The sequence below is a fragment of the Acipenser ruthenus genome, chromosome 30, assembly GCF_902713425.1.
Source record: "Acipenser ruthenus chromosome 30, fAciRut3.2 maternal haplotype, whole genome shotgun sequence".
Taxonomy (NCBI): domain Eukaryota; kingdom Metazoa; phylum Chordata; class Actinopteri; order Acipenseriformes; family Acipenseridae; genus Acipenser; species Acipenser ruthenus.
Window position 1 is genome coordinate 269516 of NC_081218.1, and position 19952 is coordinate 289467.

The following is a 19952-nucleotide window of genomic DNA, read 5'->3' on the forward strand; positions in this document are numbered from 1 at the left end:
GCCTTTATCCAAGGCGACTTAGAGAGACTAGGCTGTGTGAACTATGCATCAGCTACAGAGTCACTTACAACAACGTCTGATATACAGTACTGTGCCTTTAAGAAACGTGCTTTCCTTTTGTAAGGTATGGTTAAGCTATTTTATAAACATTTTATAAATTACATTTGAAGGATTTGGATTGTTTCAAATTGTATGACCAATCCATTTTTTAAGTTTGTATTTTCTGTTATGTGCAAAAAAAAAAAGAAAATCCATATATTGGATCGTTTAAGCTTTACTTCACCACAGGATAAAAACGTACATTACAGTGTACTAAGGTAATAACCTGTCTTGAACAACTCAAATTGAAATAGGCATTGCTCTCTTGTTGTCTGATTTTGTTGGGATTTGAAGCCCCACCCTGTATGAAACGATAGGTGTTCCGCTCCTCCAACTCCTCAGAGATGTCAGAAACAGCAGTTGCATTGATGAACGTAACAGACAGTTCGGTGAGGATGCTTGTGTTTTCCCTCGCTCTGACGGCGCATTGAGGCCAATGGGGGAAATAACTCTTCAAAAGGGGTATGTCACAGCATTTTAATGCAAATAATAATAATAATAATAATAATAATAATAATAATAATAATAATAATAATAATAATAAAAGGTTTCTCCAGTAATAGGTATACAGTGTGTGTGCTTTGTATAACTTATTGTTATCTATTTCCAAAACTCGTTCAGCAAACATACATACATAAATGAATAAATAAATAAATAAAATTTGATTTAGCGTTTTATTTAACAATAGTCGAACAAGTCTGTCTTTTATTTTATTTTTTTTACCTTGTAATATGTATTTGTCAAACAGCTGTATGAAGAGTAACCAGTGTGACACCGCGTCTATCGCTACAGGTTCGCTGCTAACGGGAGAGCAGTTATTGCCTTATCTAGATGCAAGATGATTGATATGTATATGTATATATGTAGGTAAGATGCATATTCACAAGATAGAAGCAAACTTTACAATATTTTATTGGTGCCCCGTTTTGTTGAAACTCGACACATTACATTATTGCAACAGTATACTGTAAGTTAAAGTGTGAAAACATACAATGAACCAGTGTTGCGTTGAATACTTAACATTAATTCGACAAATAAATAACTTAACACAGTCCCTACCTAAGCCTACCTAAAGCGTTCTCTTAGCAACCGTCTAAATGTATTCAAATTCTAATTATGATCAAAATGCCCTTAGTGGACTGAAGACTTAACATATCTTTCAAATAAATATGCACAGGAAATCATAGCCCCTAGGTTCTACCATACATTACATTAATAATTTCTGAATGTGCAAAAAGACTTCTATATAAGCTTCTATAACCACTACTGCAAATAGCGCTGAATATTAAAGTAGAGGGATCTGTAACGCACAATGTTTGTCTTGAGCTGTCCTTGTTTATTATACTACTGCTAATAAAATAATAATAATAATAATAATAATAATAATAATAATAATAATAATAATAATAATAATAATAATAATAATAGTGGGTTCACAAAATGAAGGTAGGAAGTAAAACAACATGAATTCCTTTCAGCCATTTTAGCAAGTAAAAATGTATAATAATAATAATAATAATAATAATAATAACAATAATAATAATAATAATAATAATTCTAAAAGTGTACCTTTTTTATTCTGTCACCATTGGATTACTGAAGGATAAACATGCATTGCTTCAAACACAATTTCAATTCTAATCATAATAATTAAACTATGAGAACCATATTTCACTGCTGGAAGGCCACATTGTATTCCCATTTCTAGCAGCACAGTAAATATGTTTTCAATGTGAAGTGCTTATCAAACTGAGTTTTAACAACATTTTTTGTACATGATTCTTGCATTATATCAAGCAGGCAAGTGTTTCGGCTTGTGCCTTCATCAGGTTTGCAGCTTCTTCAGTAATATTAAACAGCAACATATCTTATGATTGTTTATAATCACATCTTTACAATGTAATTACATTGGAACTGACTCAGTACAATGGGCATACAAGTGACACGAATGTAGTCATGAATAAAATCCCTCATTGGCTCAATGACTTCTAAATCATGAACGAAACAGTTGAGTGATATCAGGGTCTCTTATAAGCTGTCAAGTGGTTTGTTTTTCAGTTTTGTAAAATTAGCGTGAAATTGTCTTCTTTAAAAAAAAAATGGGAGTTAATTAAAGACTGGAATTAACCCTTTCTTTTCTATGTTGAAACAGATTGAGGATGACATAGCCTAATACACATGCTGGTCTGTGTAGTAATTGAATTAATTGTTTTAGTCTTTAGATAGCTATATAGAGCTGTCTAATTAATAAATCAATACATTCAATTAATCCTGATGCTACTTAAGATCCAATTCATAAAGCTGTTCTGGACTGCTGTTAAAGAAAATATCATGCTCTAGAAAAGTTTCAGGAATCTCAGAATGTATTCATAGCACTAATGTGGTTCTAGATTTCCATTAGTTAATTGTATATTATGGCATGGAAGTTTAGCGTTTTGAAAGATACATGGTATTCTTAGCAATAGAATTGATTTGCATTGCAATATGTCACAATAAAAAAAATAAAACTTAACCGAAAGTTTAGCATCACCTAGAATTTTAGGATTGAGATATCACTGAAAAAAAAAAAACTATATGTACATAATTTAGATCTTTTATTGAACATCATGTAATCAAAGAAACTACCAAATGATATCGCAAAAGTCTACCGGAAGCCATAACAGTAGTACAGTATTATTAGATAGATTTCAAAATGTCACATTTTTTAATTTTGTCAGTTTTTCGTTAAGTATATGAAAAACTACAAAGTGGTATGCAATTCAATACTTCAATATGTTAACGTAACATTATTCAGCAGGTTTCTTTCGACTTTATGAAGCAAAACAAGTTCATTCTATAGGGTGATGAAAAGCTTTTGGCCGTAGCTGTGCACCACGTAGCATCAAGGCTGCGATCAGGGCAAACGGGTGTCCAACCCAATATTAGACAGGTCAAGTAGTGTGCAGACAGACAGACGTGTAGACAGATAATCAGGTGATACAAAATTGTATTCACAGACACTCATGTAAGCATGATAAATTCCAGGATTAGCTGCATCAAGGTTAATTACTGTCAAATTGTACTCTGGAGGATCACCGATGTAAGCAGGCACTTGTGCTTTTAATTTCTATGGAAACCATCAATGGTATTAATGATATGACTCGTTCACAGGTGCTCTTAACGTGAAGGACCCAGGGATGATGATCCTAGCTGACCAACAATATCTGTGTCTCTGTTCAGCAGATACAATACTAGGAACAGGGTGCTAATGGAACAATCCAGTACTGCAAGAACTGGAACAGAGGGCTTGGATAATCTCTTCATATCCCAGTTCCGAAGCTGGCCCAAGCATCTATCTGTAAGGACTGTACTGTCTAAAGAGCCCCGTGAACTGGATTTATTGCAGTTTAGATTTGCGTTGCACACGACAAAGGAATACCTCTCCAGCTGTATTATCAACTCCACATGGGAAAAGAAACAGCGTTCTTATATTGTATTAAAAAAAACACTAGAAAAGCTGAAACGAAACATCTCAAGATTCCTGGAGACACATAATCTTATAAAGGATTCAATGCAGTAACCAGTTAAGATAAATAATGTCTCCACTAGCAGAGCTGAATGGGATGCATGTTTTCATCTTTTGAAACATTTTATTTGCTTATATGTACATCTCTGTTTATTTATTTCCTCTTTCTCCTGCCAATAGCTTTCTGGATTTCAGTTTGGTTCATATATGTTACTCTCAATAGTGTTTTGCTAATGATTTGCAGAACTGTTTTCCAATGACTATAAACCCATAAACCACCTCTAATAGACTAGCATACAAATTGCTTTTCTTCTTTATTGTTTGAGATCCGCAGAGGTCTTTTGGCTCTTGCTCTTGGAGTTTACTGACACAACAGAAGCTGTTGAACATCACTGATCTTTCCACGTCAAATTACCAAAAGCACAAGAGGTATTACACGCTTCAGCTGAGAGCTGTCTGCCTCTGCTGTTTAACACTGGCAGATATCATGCTGGGGTCGCCCTTTTCTACACATTGTTGGATACAATACAAGCAGATGGGAATTGATGTGGCTTTCAAATAGATGTGGCATTACTTTGCAAGTCCATTCCTCTATTGACATTGCAACAAGAAGCCCAGCAGAATTGCACATTGAAAGTGAGATTTCCAAAAGCTATCACTTGCATATTAAAAGAGCAGCTGTGTTTGCATAGATTACAATATTGCCTTTTATAGTATAACCGTACAAGAAATAAGACTCCAGTCCTATTGTTATGTAGTAAAAATACCAGCAGTGATGGGTATTGATTAAATAGTTTTCTTGAAGGACGTTTGGACAGACTTGCAGGGAAGTACGCATTCTCTGCAACACTGGGGATAGCTTTCCTTGAAGCCTACCACCTGGGGGATACAATTAATAGTTGATTAATCAAATTTAGAAATGTTCTTCTACAGTACTACAGACTAGGGTTGGTGTTACTTTGTTCGTCTTGGTCCAGCAGCAGTTTTTTTTTAGCAGCAAGACTACTTCTCACATTGCAGTCCCTCCTGGAGCATGGCGCGAAGGGCGGATGAAGGCTGCTGCGCGGTCCTGCGTCTGAATGAAGACAACGCTCGCTTCGGCCTGCTGGCGACGCTCATCCTGCTGTACCTGCTGTGCGGGGCGGCTGTCTTTTCTGCAATTGAGCACCCAACAGAGCTGAGGGCAAAGAAGCTGTGGACCCAGCATCTGCACAACTTCACAGAGACTCACGGCATCAGCGGGGAGGACCTGAAGGCCTTTCTCAGGACCTACGAGGAGGCCAATGTGTATGGGATCCGCGTCGACGCGCTCAGACCACGCTGGGATTTCCCTGGGGCTTTCTACTTCGTGGGAACAGTGGTGTCCACTATAGGTAAGTTGTTTTTTTTTTTGCATTGTCCTCACCATCTGAAGAATATGTGCAAGATACAAATGCTCTTGGCCTTTGACCTAATATGGCTGCACTATTATAAAGACTAAATGCTTTGAGGTGTCCTCTAACCCTGCCTGGGCTTTGCAATGGTTACCTGTGCTTTACCAGGCTTTCACTATGTTTTTTTTTATATTATTACTTTATTATATATTACTTATTATTTTGCAATGGGTTTGCTATGGCAAACTGTTAAAAGTGGTAATGGGTTATTTGCTTATTTATTTTTGTTGGTGTGAAATTGTCATTGTAGTCCACTGAAAGAGTTTTGAGAGCAGGGCTGGAGAGTCTGTGTGAAACATTTCATCAGTAAGCTGTGGTTTTAAAGAACACATGCCTTTAATTAGTCTCATCTGTCAACCATGCTTCATGTGCTGTGCATTACTGAGTAATATAAGAACAGTTGACCTCCATAGAAAACATTGGTGTCAGGTTGTTGTATTTCTGGATAATGGAGTTCTATAAGTGTGTGTTGGTGTATATTCTCAAGTAAAAATGACTTCCTATCCACTGAGAATTCTCTGTTTTGCCTCAGAAAACACTAATATCTAGTTTTTTATCTGCTGTAAATATTAGTTGTTTTAGAATAAGGATGGCATCCCCAGGCTGTTCAATGCTGCAGCTCAGTAGGTAACTTTCTCAATTAGAAATACAGAAATCTATTTCTGTAGTCAACCATGCAGCAAACACCTGGTACAGAACAAAGCAGAGAGCTGTATTAAAAGACTGGGAACGCGGAGAGATTAGCTGGGCTAGGGAAGCTATTGTAGGGTATTTATAAGCCTTTTTAAATGGTTTCTATACCAAGAACACACCAGGACTTTTGTTAAGAAAGCACTGCATGAAGTAACGGGCAAGGGCATATCCACATATCCAGTTTACTCAAGGTGGATACAAGGAAGTACTAAGATGTAATCACCTAGTTATTTTTCTGTATGAAATTAAACAGGACACTGTAGTTAAATACATGTTTAAAATGATTCACGTGCACCTGTTAAAAACACAGCCATGTGGTGTGCAGTGTCCTGGCTGTGCAAATCCACCAGTCACTGTTGGGGATTCCAGAGGGACCATTGCTTTGGCTCTGGCGCTTTAGTGGACTGTACTGGCTGAGCTCAAGCAGACAGCTCCAGGACTGGTCCTTTTCCACCAGAGGCAAGCTCTACCGCTTGTGCTCTCAAGATCCTGGGTGGAAAGAGGCAATCGGCTTGGTCATCAGACCCGAGGACGCCCCCCGACACTGACCTGTTCTCCAGAGCTGTTGTGTGGAATTGCTTTGGTGAGGGAACGCAATTGGGCATTCCAAACGGGAGAAAACAGGAAAATGAAAACAAAAACAAAAATCATTCACATGTTTTGAGACATCATTTGTTGAATAATTATAAGGGAGGGAACTGGGTTACTAAGTGTAGAATGCATCATGAAGAGTATTCTGTAAACCTTGTGGTCACTCAATGTGCCTAAATACACAGAATAGAAACATAAATGTGATGCCACCTCCAGTCATGATAAAGAAAAACAATCAGTAAATGAACATGAAGGACCACAGCAGGACAAAGTGTGCCTTTTAGTTCAGACATCATTGGTTTCCTCATCATCTTTTTGATCCAGTCATTAATACATTCTATTATACAGTATGAACGAATATGAACATGATGCTCGTTTGAATGTTTCAATATTTGCTACAGCGATTGAATATTTACATATTTGCAATAAAAAGAAAAAGTCAAAAGTAATGACTGGAAAGTTTTGATAAATAGGTGATAATGCTCTGCAAAGCCTAACACAGTACTGTATACTAAGTAATTGAAGGAAAGGGTTAATGTCTATTATATTTTGATGGATTATATTAATCTATAAAATATAATATACACTAATCCTTTCTGTTAAACGCCCTGTCTCTCCCACCTGCGATAACGCCTGTTACCAGGATTGATCATTGTGGGAATTACTGCATCTGACCAACATTAATGATGGCAATAAACTCTAATTACTGTTTTATCAGACCTAGGCAAACACTTCACATCCTGTGATACTGTCTTCAGCCACATGTATCCTAATGAGCAAACACAAGCAAACATAATACAGTTAAATGTAATTCAGGCATTTTAAATATGAATTAACAATTTTGATCAGCACACCTTCCTTATCACATGCCCTAAAGTTGCCTTTTCGATGCAGCTGGTTTTCATAGCTGCAATCTGCCATATGATTGTTTTCTAATGAAGACTATACTGCAGAATCTGGTGTGGTGCGCTACTGATCGATCTCTGTATTTCATACCTTGATGCAAGACATTTATACAGCATACAAAGTCTTCCAAATGCATTTCTATTATTTTAATCCAACTAGGATGATGATACGGCACCCGTTTTACCAGTTTAGGTTTTTTAATTTCTTGTAATCCTGCATCTTTTAAAGAACAGAGACAGGTGCAAGGAACCTCAATGTCATGGGGTGTAAGTTAAAAAACAGAACTATCCTGGTGCTATTCGTATGACCATAAAATTAACAAATTTTGATTCATAAAGTCAAAAGAAACCTGCAGAATAATGTTACGTTAACATATTGAATTGCATACTGCTTTGTAGTTTTCCATATACTTAACGAAAAACTGACAAATTGAAAACTCATAAGGAAATACTGTACATCTATTGTGGCTTCCGGTAGACTTTTGTGATATCATTTTGTAGTTTCTTTGATTACATGATGTTGAATAAAAGATCTCAAAACAATTCATATAGTTTTTTTTGTAATTATGTCTCAATCCTAAAATTCTAGGTGATGCTAAACTTTTGGCCACAGCCGTAGAAGTTTTTTGCTTTTCTCCTGATGATTCCACTATTTGTCTTTCCAGGTTTTGGCATGACGACTCCGGCCACCATTGGGGGAAAGATCTTCCTCATCTTCTATGGGCTGATTGGCTGCGCGGCCACCATCCTCTTCTTCAACCTCTTCCTGGAGCGCATCATCACCATGCTGGCCTACATCATGAGATGGTTCCACGAGAGGCAGCTGAGACGCACTGGGGTCCTCATGCCCTCGGACCACCGGCGCGACTCGGGCACGTCAGGGGGGGAGTCGGACAGTCTGGAGGGCTGGAAGCCCTCGGTCTACTACGTCATGTTGATTCTGGGGGTGGCTGCCTTGTTGATAGCCTGCTGTGCCTCTGCCATGTACACTGTCATGGAGGAATGGGGTTACTTTGAATCGCTCTACTTCTGCTTCGTAGCATTCAGTACCATTGGCTTTGGGGACCTAGTCAGCGGGCAGAAAGAGTACTATGTGAATCAGGGAGCCTACCGCTTCGGCAACTGCCTGTTCATCCTGATGGGTGTCTGTTGCATCTACTCCCTCTTTAATGTGATTTCCATTATCATCAAGCAAACCCTGAACTGGATCCTGAAAAAGCTGGACTGCCGCTGTTGCCGTCACTGCAGGCGGAAGCACCTGCGTCACCACCGCAATGCGGTGAATCCGGTGCAGATCAAGAGCCGTCGGAATGACGTCTCCGTGGATACCGTCTGCGACAGTGAGACAGACGGTCGCCGCATGTCTGGGGAGATGATATCCGTCAAGGACTTTATAGCATCCAATAAGGTCTCCCTGGCTATCATGCAGAAGCAGCTTTATGAGACAGCCAATGGTGGCCCCCGGCAGAGTTACGCACGGCACAACGGCTTCTCCGGGGGAATTGGGGCCCTGGCAATCATGAATAACCGGTTGGCCGAGACCAGTGTGGATAGATAAGCCTGGAGATATCTGAGAAGTCATAGGATAGGCAACTGAGGTTCTTTTAAAAGTTCAGGAAGGTGAAAGAAAACCTGCCATGGAAACGGAGTAACAGCCTGCACAGTGGCTTGTCCAAAGGCCTTGGCTGTCATGAATAGCCAACTGGATGGGAATGACATGGATAGATAAGCTCAAAGACAAGGATAGGGAGATAAGAGTCAATGACAAGACTTATGGGACAGTCCATGAATGTGACAGAAAGTCTGCCAAAATAGTAGAGAGCCCCAGTTTCTCCAGATGCCCTGAATCCATGGCTATTGTGAATATCCAACCAACCAAAAGTAGCGCGGTTAAGACATAAGAAAATGAACGAATGAGAAGAGACCACTCAGTCCGTCACTTGATCTCAAAACGTTGTCAAGTCTTAAAGGATCCCAATGATTCAGTATTAATAACATAGCCAGGCAACCCATGGATAGATAACCCTAAAGATTAGAAAAGGATTGATGGGTTACTGCCAAGGGTTCAAACACTGTACAAACTCAAGGCTGTCATTGGAAGAGCAGTGATTGATGCACAATGGCTTCTCCAGAAGCGGCTGTCATGAATAACAAACTGTCCGAGACTAGCGAGGATAGATCAGGGAAGGGTTGATAACAGGCTGAGGTTGCAGATCTATGAGGTGAAGTGCTTCACTGGAGCCAGAGCAATTGTCTATCCTTGATTCCATTAAGAGAAAATAGTCTTAATTTATTTTTCTTGCACAGTGGTCCTGATATGGTAGCACAAAAGTACTGATGGTACCATGGTTCTAGAGTGGATTACATATGGAAATGTTACCACTGTACCATGCTACCAGTGGTATACACTTCTACCTACTCTAGTCTACTTCTGCCCGTAGTACAGAACTATTGCAATTGTGGTTCTTTGCCTTGCCATTGAAGACCATTGGGTAAATTAGTCTGATTTCAGGAGCTTTGAGCTACCTTCAGGCACCTGTGTTCAGTCGTAACTGCATTTCTCTCTTCCTTTCATGTAGACTTGCCATAGAGATCAGTAAGAGTCAAGGCCATCTTGCTCACCTGTCTTTCTGAATATGTATTTTGTGCTGAACCATTATTGCAATAATATAGAAGAAGATCAAATGTAATTAGATGCTATTGAGTCTGTAACATAGTCACTCTTCAAAATGTGCAAAGATTTATTATTTAAATATGGTTATACTAATTCCCAAGGTCACTGATATGCCAAGACAGATAGTGCCAAGCAACGATCAAGGCCAAAGAAAGACCCATTGATTTGAAACACTATTTTGAACAGTGAAAGCCATTGAAACAGGAGGCAACTTTTCAAGCAACTAGTAGGATGGTTCATTCGTAACTAAAAAGCACCAAAAAATTGTGGAAATTCTTTGACAAACATTTTAGACTACATGCATTCTCAGAGTTGGGGGGTAATGCAATACACAATAGAAAACATTTTAACAACGGGAACTGTTCAGCTGCATTTTGATGGTAAATCTTGGGAGGAAGTGTGAAAAATGTGCTATAATATTCATAGTCATCACCGTAGCTTTAAGAATGAGATTATGGAATCTTGAGTCTCCTTAAGGTTGCTAGGAGACAGAATGCCAATGGAGCCCTACCCCAATTACTGCTTCTGTTGGACCAGGGTAGGGGTCTGCTCGTGTGGAGGGCAGTGATTGTCTTTGTGAATTGAGATACGTGTCTACGGAGCCTGCATAATCTTTCTTATTCACGGTGTTAAGAAGCAAACAATTGCATTGGGCTAAAAAAAAAAAAAAGAGTTGTTTTTTTAGTGTTTCCAACCCAGCCCCGAACTAAAGCGCTGTCTCCTCAACAGCAATAAATCGAAATGATAAAAAGCACATGTTTGGGTTTGTCTGTCGCTGTTATTAAAGACTTTTAACTCTGAAACACACATTTTTTGACATTTTAGTACTGCTAGAAAATCAATCATGTTTTTAAAATCCTTTCATTATGACTGAGGCACTTTGTTTATATATATATATATATATATATATATATATATATATATATATATATATATATATTATAAATAATTTTCTTTGAAATTGTTTTTTTAAAAAAATTATAAGATGTACAAAAAAAAGCTTGTTAAATATCAGGGAGATTATAACAGAAAGACTGGATATTTTTTATTAAGTTCTCTGTCATTCTACTGGGTTCTGTTTCATAAATTACCAGGATAACTAATCTTAGTCAGCAACTAAAAACTCGGAAATTCTCAAGTGACGTAGTTCTAGAAATGACCAGTAGGGGTGTGCAACTTTGTTACAGCTCTGGCATTTGTAAGCTAGTAATTATTTTTTATACCACTCATGTTGATAAAAGTCAGTAACATGTTACTGCAGCACAGGTCAATTATATTACTAAGCAAAAAAAAAAGGTAACACTTTACATTGTGTCTCTAATTACTGTGTATTTACTTAGTAGTTACTTAGTAAGTACATGTGTATTTACATCATTACAATGTTATTATGCATCGTTACAACATATTTCGTGCAAAAAGAAATGACACATTGCATTTTGTAACTATGCATAATAACATTGTAATTAAGTTAGAAGTAAACTTTGATTTTCATTTTGACACTTTGAGAAGGATTTTTATCGAAGGTTGTGAAGAATGCTCTTCAGTACATCCAGCCCTCTGTCGAAAGGGACAAGCACTGTACTGCCTTGTGAAAGGTACCTTCTCATGAGATGGAGTAAGTGAACCATTTTCTTATTGCTATCTTATTTATAGCAAATGCAAACGCACACCCCCAGTGGTCAATTCTTAACCTGCTCTCTTCTGTAAGGAAGCCTTTAGAATAAATTAGTTAACCTGTTATTGAGAACGATAGAGGATGCACATAATACGATATTAAACAGTTAAGAAGAAATGAAATATTTTGTCTACAATATCATTTTCAAGCTATTTCAGACATGGAGACATTGTCATTCATGTCCCTTGGAAATGATATGGGGGCTAGAGGGATCCTATTTCCTGTAACACAGAAAGTGAAAATTCACCTCAAAGACAAACAGCAAAAACACTAAAGGAAAGGATGGGACACTGTTAACCAGTAAGGGAATTGAAGGGACACTGTTAAGCACTTCCTGGATCATTTTGCTTCAGCAGTGTCCTCTAGGTCAAAGCATGTTACTGGCTGGAAGCATGGCAGTCAACAGGGGAAGCAGCTGATTGGTTATTGACAGGGAAGAAGCCATCAAAGGGGTGGGGACATGTTCACCCTCCAGGTGAAATGACCAAGCAAGTGATACACTTACTGAAAGCATGGCTTGCAAACAGATTTATTTAACCAAGTGTAGTACCAGATACCAGGTTTTATAATAAAAATACATGTTTACTATAATAACGTGTTTTGTGTTTGTTTTTCAAAACTGGACACTTGAGACCTATATAACCAATGGGAGTGCACAACAGATAAGGTGTATGTATTTATTTAAGCTACTGGCTATTTATTTGAATGATCTAAACCATGGCAGATCTTAATACCACCACGTACACCGAGTTAAAGAGTGGCAGTATTTAGATCCATCACTGCATAAATCGTATGTGTCGTGGTCTTCAATTTATTATCAAGGTCTCAAATGTGAAGATTTGGAAGATGTCTATCTATCTATATTATTATTATTATTATTATTATTATTATTATTATTATTATTATTATTATTTACTTATATAACACTATTTAAATTACAGTATTAAATTGAAAAAGAAAATAGAAAAAAAGAAAAATCGGAGAGAAATGGCAGATGCAAAGACATAGTAGACATATAAAAGCAAATAAAGAATTAGAAATATTTAAATTACACAACTAACTAACTCATAAAATAACATAACATAACAACACCGAAACATCCCAGAACAGCCAATGTCCTTTCCCGATGTCCTTACACGATCGCCGCACACACCACAACTCACACCGGCAGGGAAGATGAATCCATAGCGATCCTGAATCGGAGGCAGCAGAAACAGCTGTGTGATGAATGCAGATGAAAACAACAAAGTCCAGTGATGCGCTGTGACGCACAGAGAACACTTGCAATTATGTTGTTATTGTTTGAATGAGAATTGAAACTAAACCAAACAAAAGAAAACAATAAACAAAAGAACAGCCCCTTTGCCACCTGTTACCAGAGCCCCAAACAGCCAGTTTTAGAAAATGTGTTTTCATTTGAAAAGAGGAAGTCAGTTAAAGAGGTTTGTAGGCCTTCCTTTCTGTTGGTCTTGCACTTTTATGGCCATTTCTCTCTTGTAAGTAACCAACCAGCTTCTTCTGCTAATGACTGACATGCTTTTCAGCCCTTATAAAAACTCCTCATAGTAAAAGAAAAGCACATTTTAATAAAGCACAGTGAAAGCATGGTGAAGCATAGGTAAGCATTGTAAAAAAAAGAGAGTTATGCTAAAGCAAACTGCAAAGTTACCATGGTGAACTTTTACAAGGAGATGCTTGACCCCCAGGAACTGCAAGTGTAACAGATTTCGAAGGGAGGCGATCTGAAAATGAAAATACATGTTGAGATATCATGTGTTTCTTTCAAAACTGCACACTTGAGACCAATATGAATGGAAGTAGCTAAAAAACTTGAAAAGCCTTGGTTACTGAGTTCATGCCAGAGAGTGTGTTTTCTGTTTATCGGATGTATTCAATATATTACAATCTTCCTCATCAAGTTAAACTGAGCTGGGGATATTTTGTTTTTTAAGAATGTCATTACCTATATTTGTCAAAGTGTGTGCATATTTCGGATCTTGAAAAAAACATTTTACATCTGTAAAAAAAAAAAAGTGTACATTACAAATGTTTATTATAAATAATAATGATAATAAAAAGATAATGTATCAACTGTTTTTGTATCTGATAAAATTGTTGCACTTTGTTGTAAAAGTAATCGCAGGGATTCAGAAAGCCTAACAGGATCCATTTCACATTGCAGCATCACAAGCAATGACAGCACAATGGCTATGGAGCAAATATTGTACACAGGAACTTATATAGTACCTGTAGCCAGCTTGTAGCAATGTGACATCACAATAGTGACATCACAATAGCTTCAGCAAGCTTCCAATTCAGAGTCACCCACGGCAATGGCCCTCTTCACGTGATTGTAGTCAACTACATTCGTCTCAAATGTACAGTTTTGAAAGAAACACATTATACTGTACATGTGCTTTCATTTCAGTGAAATGTACCCATTGCAGTGTAATACGTAGTTCCCCAGTGAAAATTCCTATATCTGAAAGAATAGTGTAAACGTCTCAAATGAAAAAACACAGCAGCTGCAGCAAAGATTGGAAATATTTCTGCTAAAGATCACTCTGTCCAGAACAAGAAGGGGACATTTCACGTGTCCGCTGTTGTTACATTTCTTTCTGTTTTTATTTTGTTTGATAATTCAGTGATGGTGAAAATAGAATGTCTTTAAAAGATGGACATAAAAAATGAAAAATTCTACAATTTAGCATTTACTGTTTTTCAGGTCAGCATTTCAATATTAAGGAACATTTGTTGTATAATAATTCTAGAGGAAATGATCATAACCCAAACCCTAATCCTAATTCTAACACTAACCCATTTTTGATACAATTGTGTACTTACAGGGCACATTGCAAGGTGCCTGCAAAGCTGTGAGGCACTGGCCACTGTCCCTCATCTAATTCTTTGTAGTACAATTTTCAAGTTAAACAGATTAGAATGAAGCACATCTGTCAATTATATATATATATATATATATATATATATATATATATATATATATATACACATTTAAGTTACGTTAGATACATCTTACTACGTGCATGTCTGTCACCTATTCTCAGAATGAATGAATGAATAAATAAATAAATAAATAAATAAACGATTATGCTGGTGGGCAAGCTTTCATCATCTCAGACCATTAACCACCGTTATCAATCAGCTCATGTAATGTTAGAGACCGATGCAAGAGACAAAGGTCATCCCAGTCTTTAGCTCCTTGGCTGCCATGCTGGAGGGGGAGGGGGTCCAAAAGAGCCCTCCAGAAATCAGCAGGCGCCCTCGGAGTGTTGAACAAGCGCTCCTCTGCAGATAGAAACCTGATTGCGTGATTTGTGATGAAATTACTCCAGCGATCCAGACCCCCAAATTGGCTTCAGATGAAAATATACAATGAACATTGTAATGGCTTTTCAATGGTCCTGAGATTAGAGGAACCCCCCGAGGGAGCAAATTGGTGTTTGTGCCTAAAATCCCTGATGTGCAGCCTAGCGCTTGACAAGAATATGTTATTGTGATGTTATAATGAAAACCAAAGTGGCTTCAAGGGAACTTTTAAACAAGCGATTTTGAGTATTGTATGCATTGGTAAAAACAATGAGCAGCCAAACGAATGCCATGGCAGGGAGGAGTTTTTGGGAACTGAATCTTTTTAGAATGAAGAATTAGGATAGACTTAATTGAAGCCTTTAAAATCTTAAAATGAGTTAACGCTAGCCTAAGCATAACATTTAAAACCAGGACCAGAGGACACAGATGGAAATTAAGTGGCCGATTTAGCACAGAGGGAAGGAGACGCCTCTTTACACAGAGAGTGAGCCATGTTGTTGATACTGAATCACTAGGATCTGAAAAAGCTTTGAGAGCAAGCAGCCACTAGGATCTGAAAGGCATGCTCCACTTACCACCGTGTTTAATAGAGCTCTAAGGACCGGTTAAAAGAATAAAATCCCTTCAGTCTAGAGATTGGGGTCTGTTCAGTTCATCTAATCAGTGACAGATATAAACATCGGTGTTGTTTAAATTATTAAGAGAAGGAGTCTTTGGAAAATCAGCATGTCTAATAATAAGTACATCGGTGTCTTCAACAGTTAGTAAAATAACCTGTATTGTCCTAATTAGATGTTCGAACCCTCATAGACCCCAATGGACTTTTCCTGATAAAAGTTTTCCATGGTAAATTTGCACGGCCATCTTCCTCTTGTTTTTTTCGCATAGTTATATTACGCATTTACCATAGTATACCATGGCTTTTAATATGCTTTAAAGGGCTTACCTGTGTATTGCATTGCTTTCCTTGTACTTTATTACACTTTGATGTGAATTAGCCTGATGTGCCAACTAGCTGCCTTCAGTTATGTAATTTTATCATGAAAAAGGAGGTTTATCATTTTTATGAGCACGTTCAGCTGTGATTTTATATTTCCAAACCCATTAGCGTTGATTTTCAAAGCGTTATACTCTCAAATGTAAATTACATTTTTAAAAAAATCCTTTTGAAATGAAAAACAAAAACACTAACTGATCTTAAAAAGGCAACATTTCCATACCTGTTGTGTTTTGAAACTCTGTGGGTGTATTTCCCTTACAAAAGTTTACCACAGCACGTTTGAACAGTATTTGTTGCAGTTATCCTGTGCTTTTCTAATATTTTATACTATACTATTTTACTATGGTTTGCTTTTTTAATATGCTTTACTAAACCTCTCTGGTCTGTACAATGCTTCACAATGCTTTCACTGTGCTTTATTACACTATGGGAAACTTTTATAAGGGATACAGTACACCTGTTTAAATAAACAGGGTGTATTAAACCATTTTCTTACCCATGTATCATTTGTGTTATTTGGTTTCCAATTCTAATATTCCAATTCTAATAAAAGTTTTACAATTTATGTATGCATGGTCCACTACTAAACCCTGTTAGGTAGTTCCTCAAAAGGCTTTTTTTCATCAATGTGAGACTCTAGGTATGAGATTGAGGCTTATTTGATTATCAGTCTCACGATTGCACTGTGATGGGCTGGTTAATGACTGCTGCTAAGGAGAAGCAATAAGCTTGTTTTTTTCCAAGACAGAAAAAGGGATAAAGGATAATAACACATTATTGGAGCAACTGGGCCATTCTCATATCAACTGAGAATATAAATCATTGCATGATAGCTCCATCTCCACTATGGTACATGTTTTTCATAAATGATTATGACCTTTCCTGCTAGCTGTGTTTGCTCACACAGAAACATCAATACTGCTGGTCATTTATGTTATACAGCTGGGTAACTGGAGAATTTTCCAGGCAATTCAAAATCAAAATCAATATTAAAAAAGTATCTTGGATACTGATGGATCACTTGCATCGCCGTTTACATGAAGCACAACAAAAAAAAACAATTGCAGCAGAATCTCAGCAAGTTGAATAGATCTTGCTTTTTAAATGTGCCCATCAAGGTGATAACAGACCCCTGCTTCTCTTCCTAGGTTATGTCAGTGTCATTGGGGAAATCTCACCAGCTGCAAAGCCTCAGTCATTTGGAGAAGCAGCTGGTTGGTTATCGACAGGAAAGAAGGCCCTGGAGCGGTCGGGATAATTTTACTCTCCAGGTGAAATGACCAAATCTCCAAACAAGGGCTGCAGACAGAGATATATTTAACCTAGGGTGAAGAAACCTCTGCTTGCAAGCCACACTTTCAGGTCGTGCTGCACTTCCTTGGTCGTTTGATCTGAAGATGTGAAATTGTCCCCACCCCTTTAAGTCCTTCTTTCCTGTCATTCGCCAGCTTCTCCTGCTGACTGACAGGCTTCCTGCCAGTTGTTACAAACAGATGGGTTGCATCAATCACCATGACAACTGACATCACAGTGAACAGAAGACCTCTCCTCTTCTCCTCGTCCAGGTTGACAGCGTCTCACAGAAGAGCTCTTCTGGAAGAGGTGGAGTGGACAATATGGAGTGATGGAGGAGGCAAAGGGAAACACTCTCTGTTAAATCGTGGTGCTTTCTGTTTTATATTAAATCACCTGATCAAATACATAACAAATTAGCAATGTTTGGCTCTTTCAAGTCACAGGGCCCAACTTGTTAAGGGATTTCCACACTGTTAGAGGCCTTAGTCATGTTATTTAAATTGTTTTGGGGTTTTTTTCAGCATTCCCCCTTGTATGACATGAAGTGTATGGTTTTTTTTTTTGTTTAAACTTTTCACTGCCCTAATCCCAGAATTCTTTACATCTCTGTGGTCAATCTCTACTATGTTGCCATGGCTCTCAGTGCTGCATTGAGGCTTGTCTCTTTCCCAGACAAACTCTTTCAACCAATAGGCACAAAACAATGAGCAGCTTGTGTTGTCATGTTTTTTTCCCCATTAGGTAATAGCCTTGTCTGGTGTCTGGATACTCTTTTTTTCCATGTGAATTACAAAGGATTAGGCCAGAGGCACTACAGCCTACAGTTTGTAAAGTAAATATAAAGATGTATATTGTAACAGCTGTTCAATAATATATAACTGGCTTCAAGACAAATGCATACTAAATGTGTTTTTTAAAGCTATTATCAGTAGCATAACACAATTCTTCCTCCTTTTGCAGTTAATCATTTTCCAGTTCTTCACTTTGACAAATAAATACTGTGGTCTCTGTCTAGCAGACTATTGTAAAATGAAACAAAGGTTTTGTCATGAAGTCTATGTCAACATCTCTTTCGTTCCTATGTTACACACACTGTGTCACAGGTTAAAGAGCCCTGCACAAAGCCCCTTTCTTTCCTCTTTTTTTCTGTTGAATATATATATATATATATATATATATATATATATATATATATATATATATATATATTTGCTTCTATTTTATACTTCAATTTGGGACATGAAGGTAAATACAACACTGCTGAGTTAAATGTTGCAGATATTTCCTGGTGCAAATTCACTTCCTGTGATGTTGTGATGCTGCTAAGTTATAATGAACAGGCTGGAATCAGATATCTATCTATCTATCTATCTATCTATCTATCTATCTATCTATCTATCTGTCTGTCTGTCAATAGAACTCATGCCCATTAAAGTACACTAGCTGGAATGATACATGCAAATAAAAGCCAACCACCTCCACACTGTAATCTTTGTGGTTAACAGTGTAGCCCAGTGGCTGAAATTAGAACTGCAGCTTCAGGACTTCCTTTTTTACGTTTTGTTAGTTTCTCAACGTGTCCGCACACCGGTCTGCTAGTAAATCCCTGACGGTCCGTGAAGAATCCCCCAAATTAGGCTCCTGTCAACCGAGTCATGTGATCCAAGCAGAGTACCCTAGCGTGTAATCTGACAGGTAGGTCTTCACAACTTCAATATGCTTGACATGAATATACATGAATATGAATATATCAAGGACCTTGTGCATCCTGTATCTTCAAGCAGTGTGATTGCAGTAGCAACTAATATGAGAATGGAAGAAGCATCGGTTCGTCGCAGCTCCCAGGTGCTAACATTTCGGGTTCGCTTGAGCTGTGCTTTTGTGCTTGAGATCATATTCAGCCATGTACTTGCTAAGTAGGCAAAGAACTTTATTGTATTAAAAGCCTTAACAGGGACCATTAACTTTGCTTCTGTTGTTTTGTTTTGTTGTGCATATGAAATCAAACCCTTGCTACTGAAAAACAAGATAGGGAAATTAGTGATTGACATAGGAAGCACTGTTACACATGCATGTTATAAATGCATGACATAGCCTGAAGCAGCAGCATCTAAAACCCTATTAAAATTTTAAAAAAAAAGCAGTTAGATCTTGTCCAATTAAATTGGATTCTGTTAGTAGGGCCAAATGGTCTTCTTCAAATCTGACTTGTGTTCTACTGCTTCCACTCCACTGTACAGACCTGTAGATATGGTCCTACTACAACCTGAAGATGTGTGTCTGGTTTTGCCTGATGGATCCTCCTCTGTTTTACCCCAAACGTGGTACATAGGATGGAACCCCCCCCCCCCCCACTATATATATATATATCTATATATATATATAGATAGATAGATAGATAGATAGATAGATAGATAGATAGATAGATAGATAGATAGATAGATTGTCAGCCTGATTGGATCAAGGGGTCAAATTTATTTTGGACTTATGGAATGCCCTGAGCCAAAGCAAAATATACAGGGGATGAACATAAAACGACCATCTTTAATAACTTCGGAGACGCATCAGCCAGCAAAGTGTGTGCTACATATGATAGGTGGCTCAAGTTTATTGTCTATCCCATTTACAGTTAGCTGGAAACAAGGTATTCAATTCATTAACATTTTGAGCAAACACAAAAACAGCTATTTACAGACCTGCTTAATAGACCTGTAGACCGCTGAGTGGAGAACTCCCCTCCTCATCTCCCTC

At 37.7% G+C, this 19952-nt stretch overlaps 1 protein-coding gene across 1 annotated transcript; it reads left to right on the top strand.

Moving 5' to 3' along the window:
* The first annotated feature begins 483 nt into the window (after positions 1-483).
* Positions 484-10730, top strand: LOC117435508 (potassium channel subfamily K member 13-like). The gene is made up of 3 exons (XM_034058762.2): positions 484-561; positions 3250-4977; positions 7892-10730. Exons 2-3 carry the CDS (start codon positions 4638-4640, stop codon positions 8782-8784), a joined length of 1233 nt encoding a protein of 410 aa, XP_033914653.1. The 5' UTR covers positions 484-561; positions 3250-4637; the 3' UTR covers positions 8785-10730.
* Positions 10731-19952: the final 9222 nt, after the last annotated feature.

What these genes read in the sequence shown, in the direction of transcription:
- LOC117435508 (XM_034058762.2), top strand. Translation starts at nt 4,638, where the DNA reads ATGGCGCGAAGGGCGGATGAAGGCTGCTGCGCGGTCCTGCGTCTGAAT. An exon ending in AACAGTGGTGTCCACTATAG is followed by an intron (nt 4,978 to 7,891) that starts GTAAGTTGTTTT and finishes TTGTCTTTCCAG; the next exon opens with GTTTTGGCATGACGACTCCG.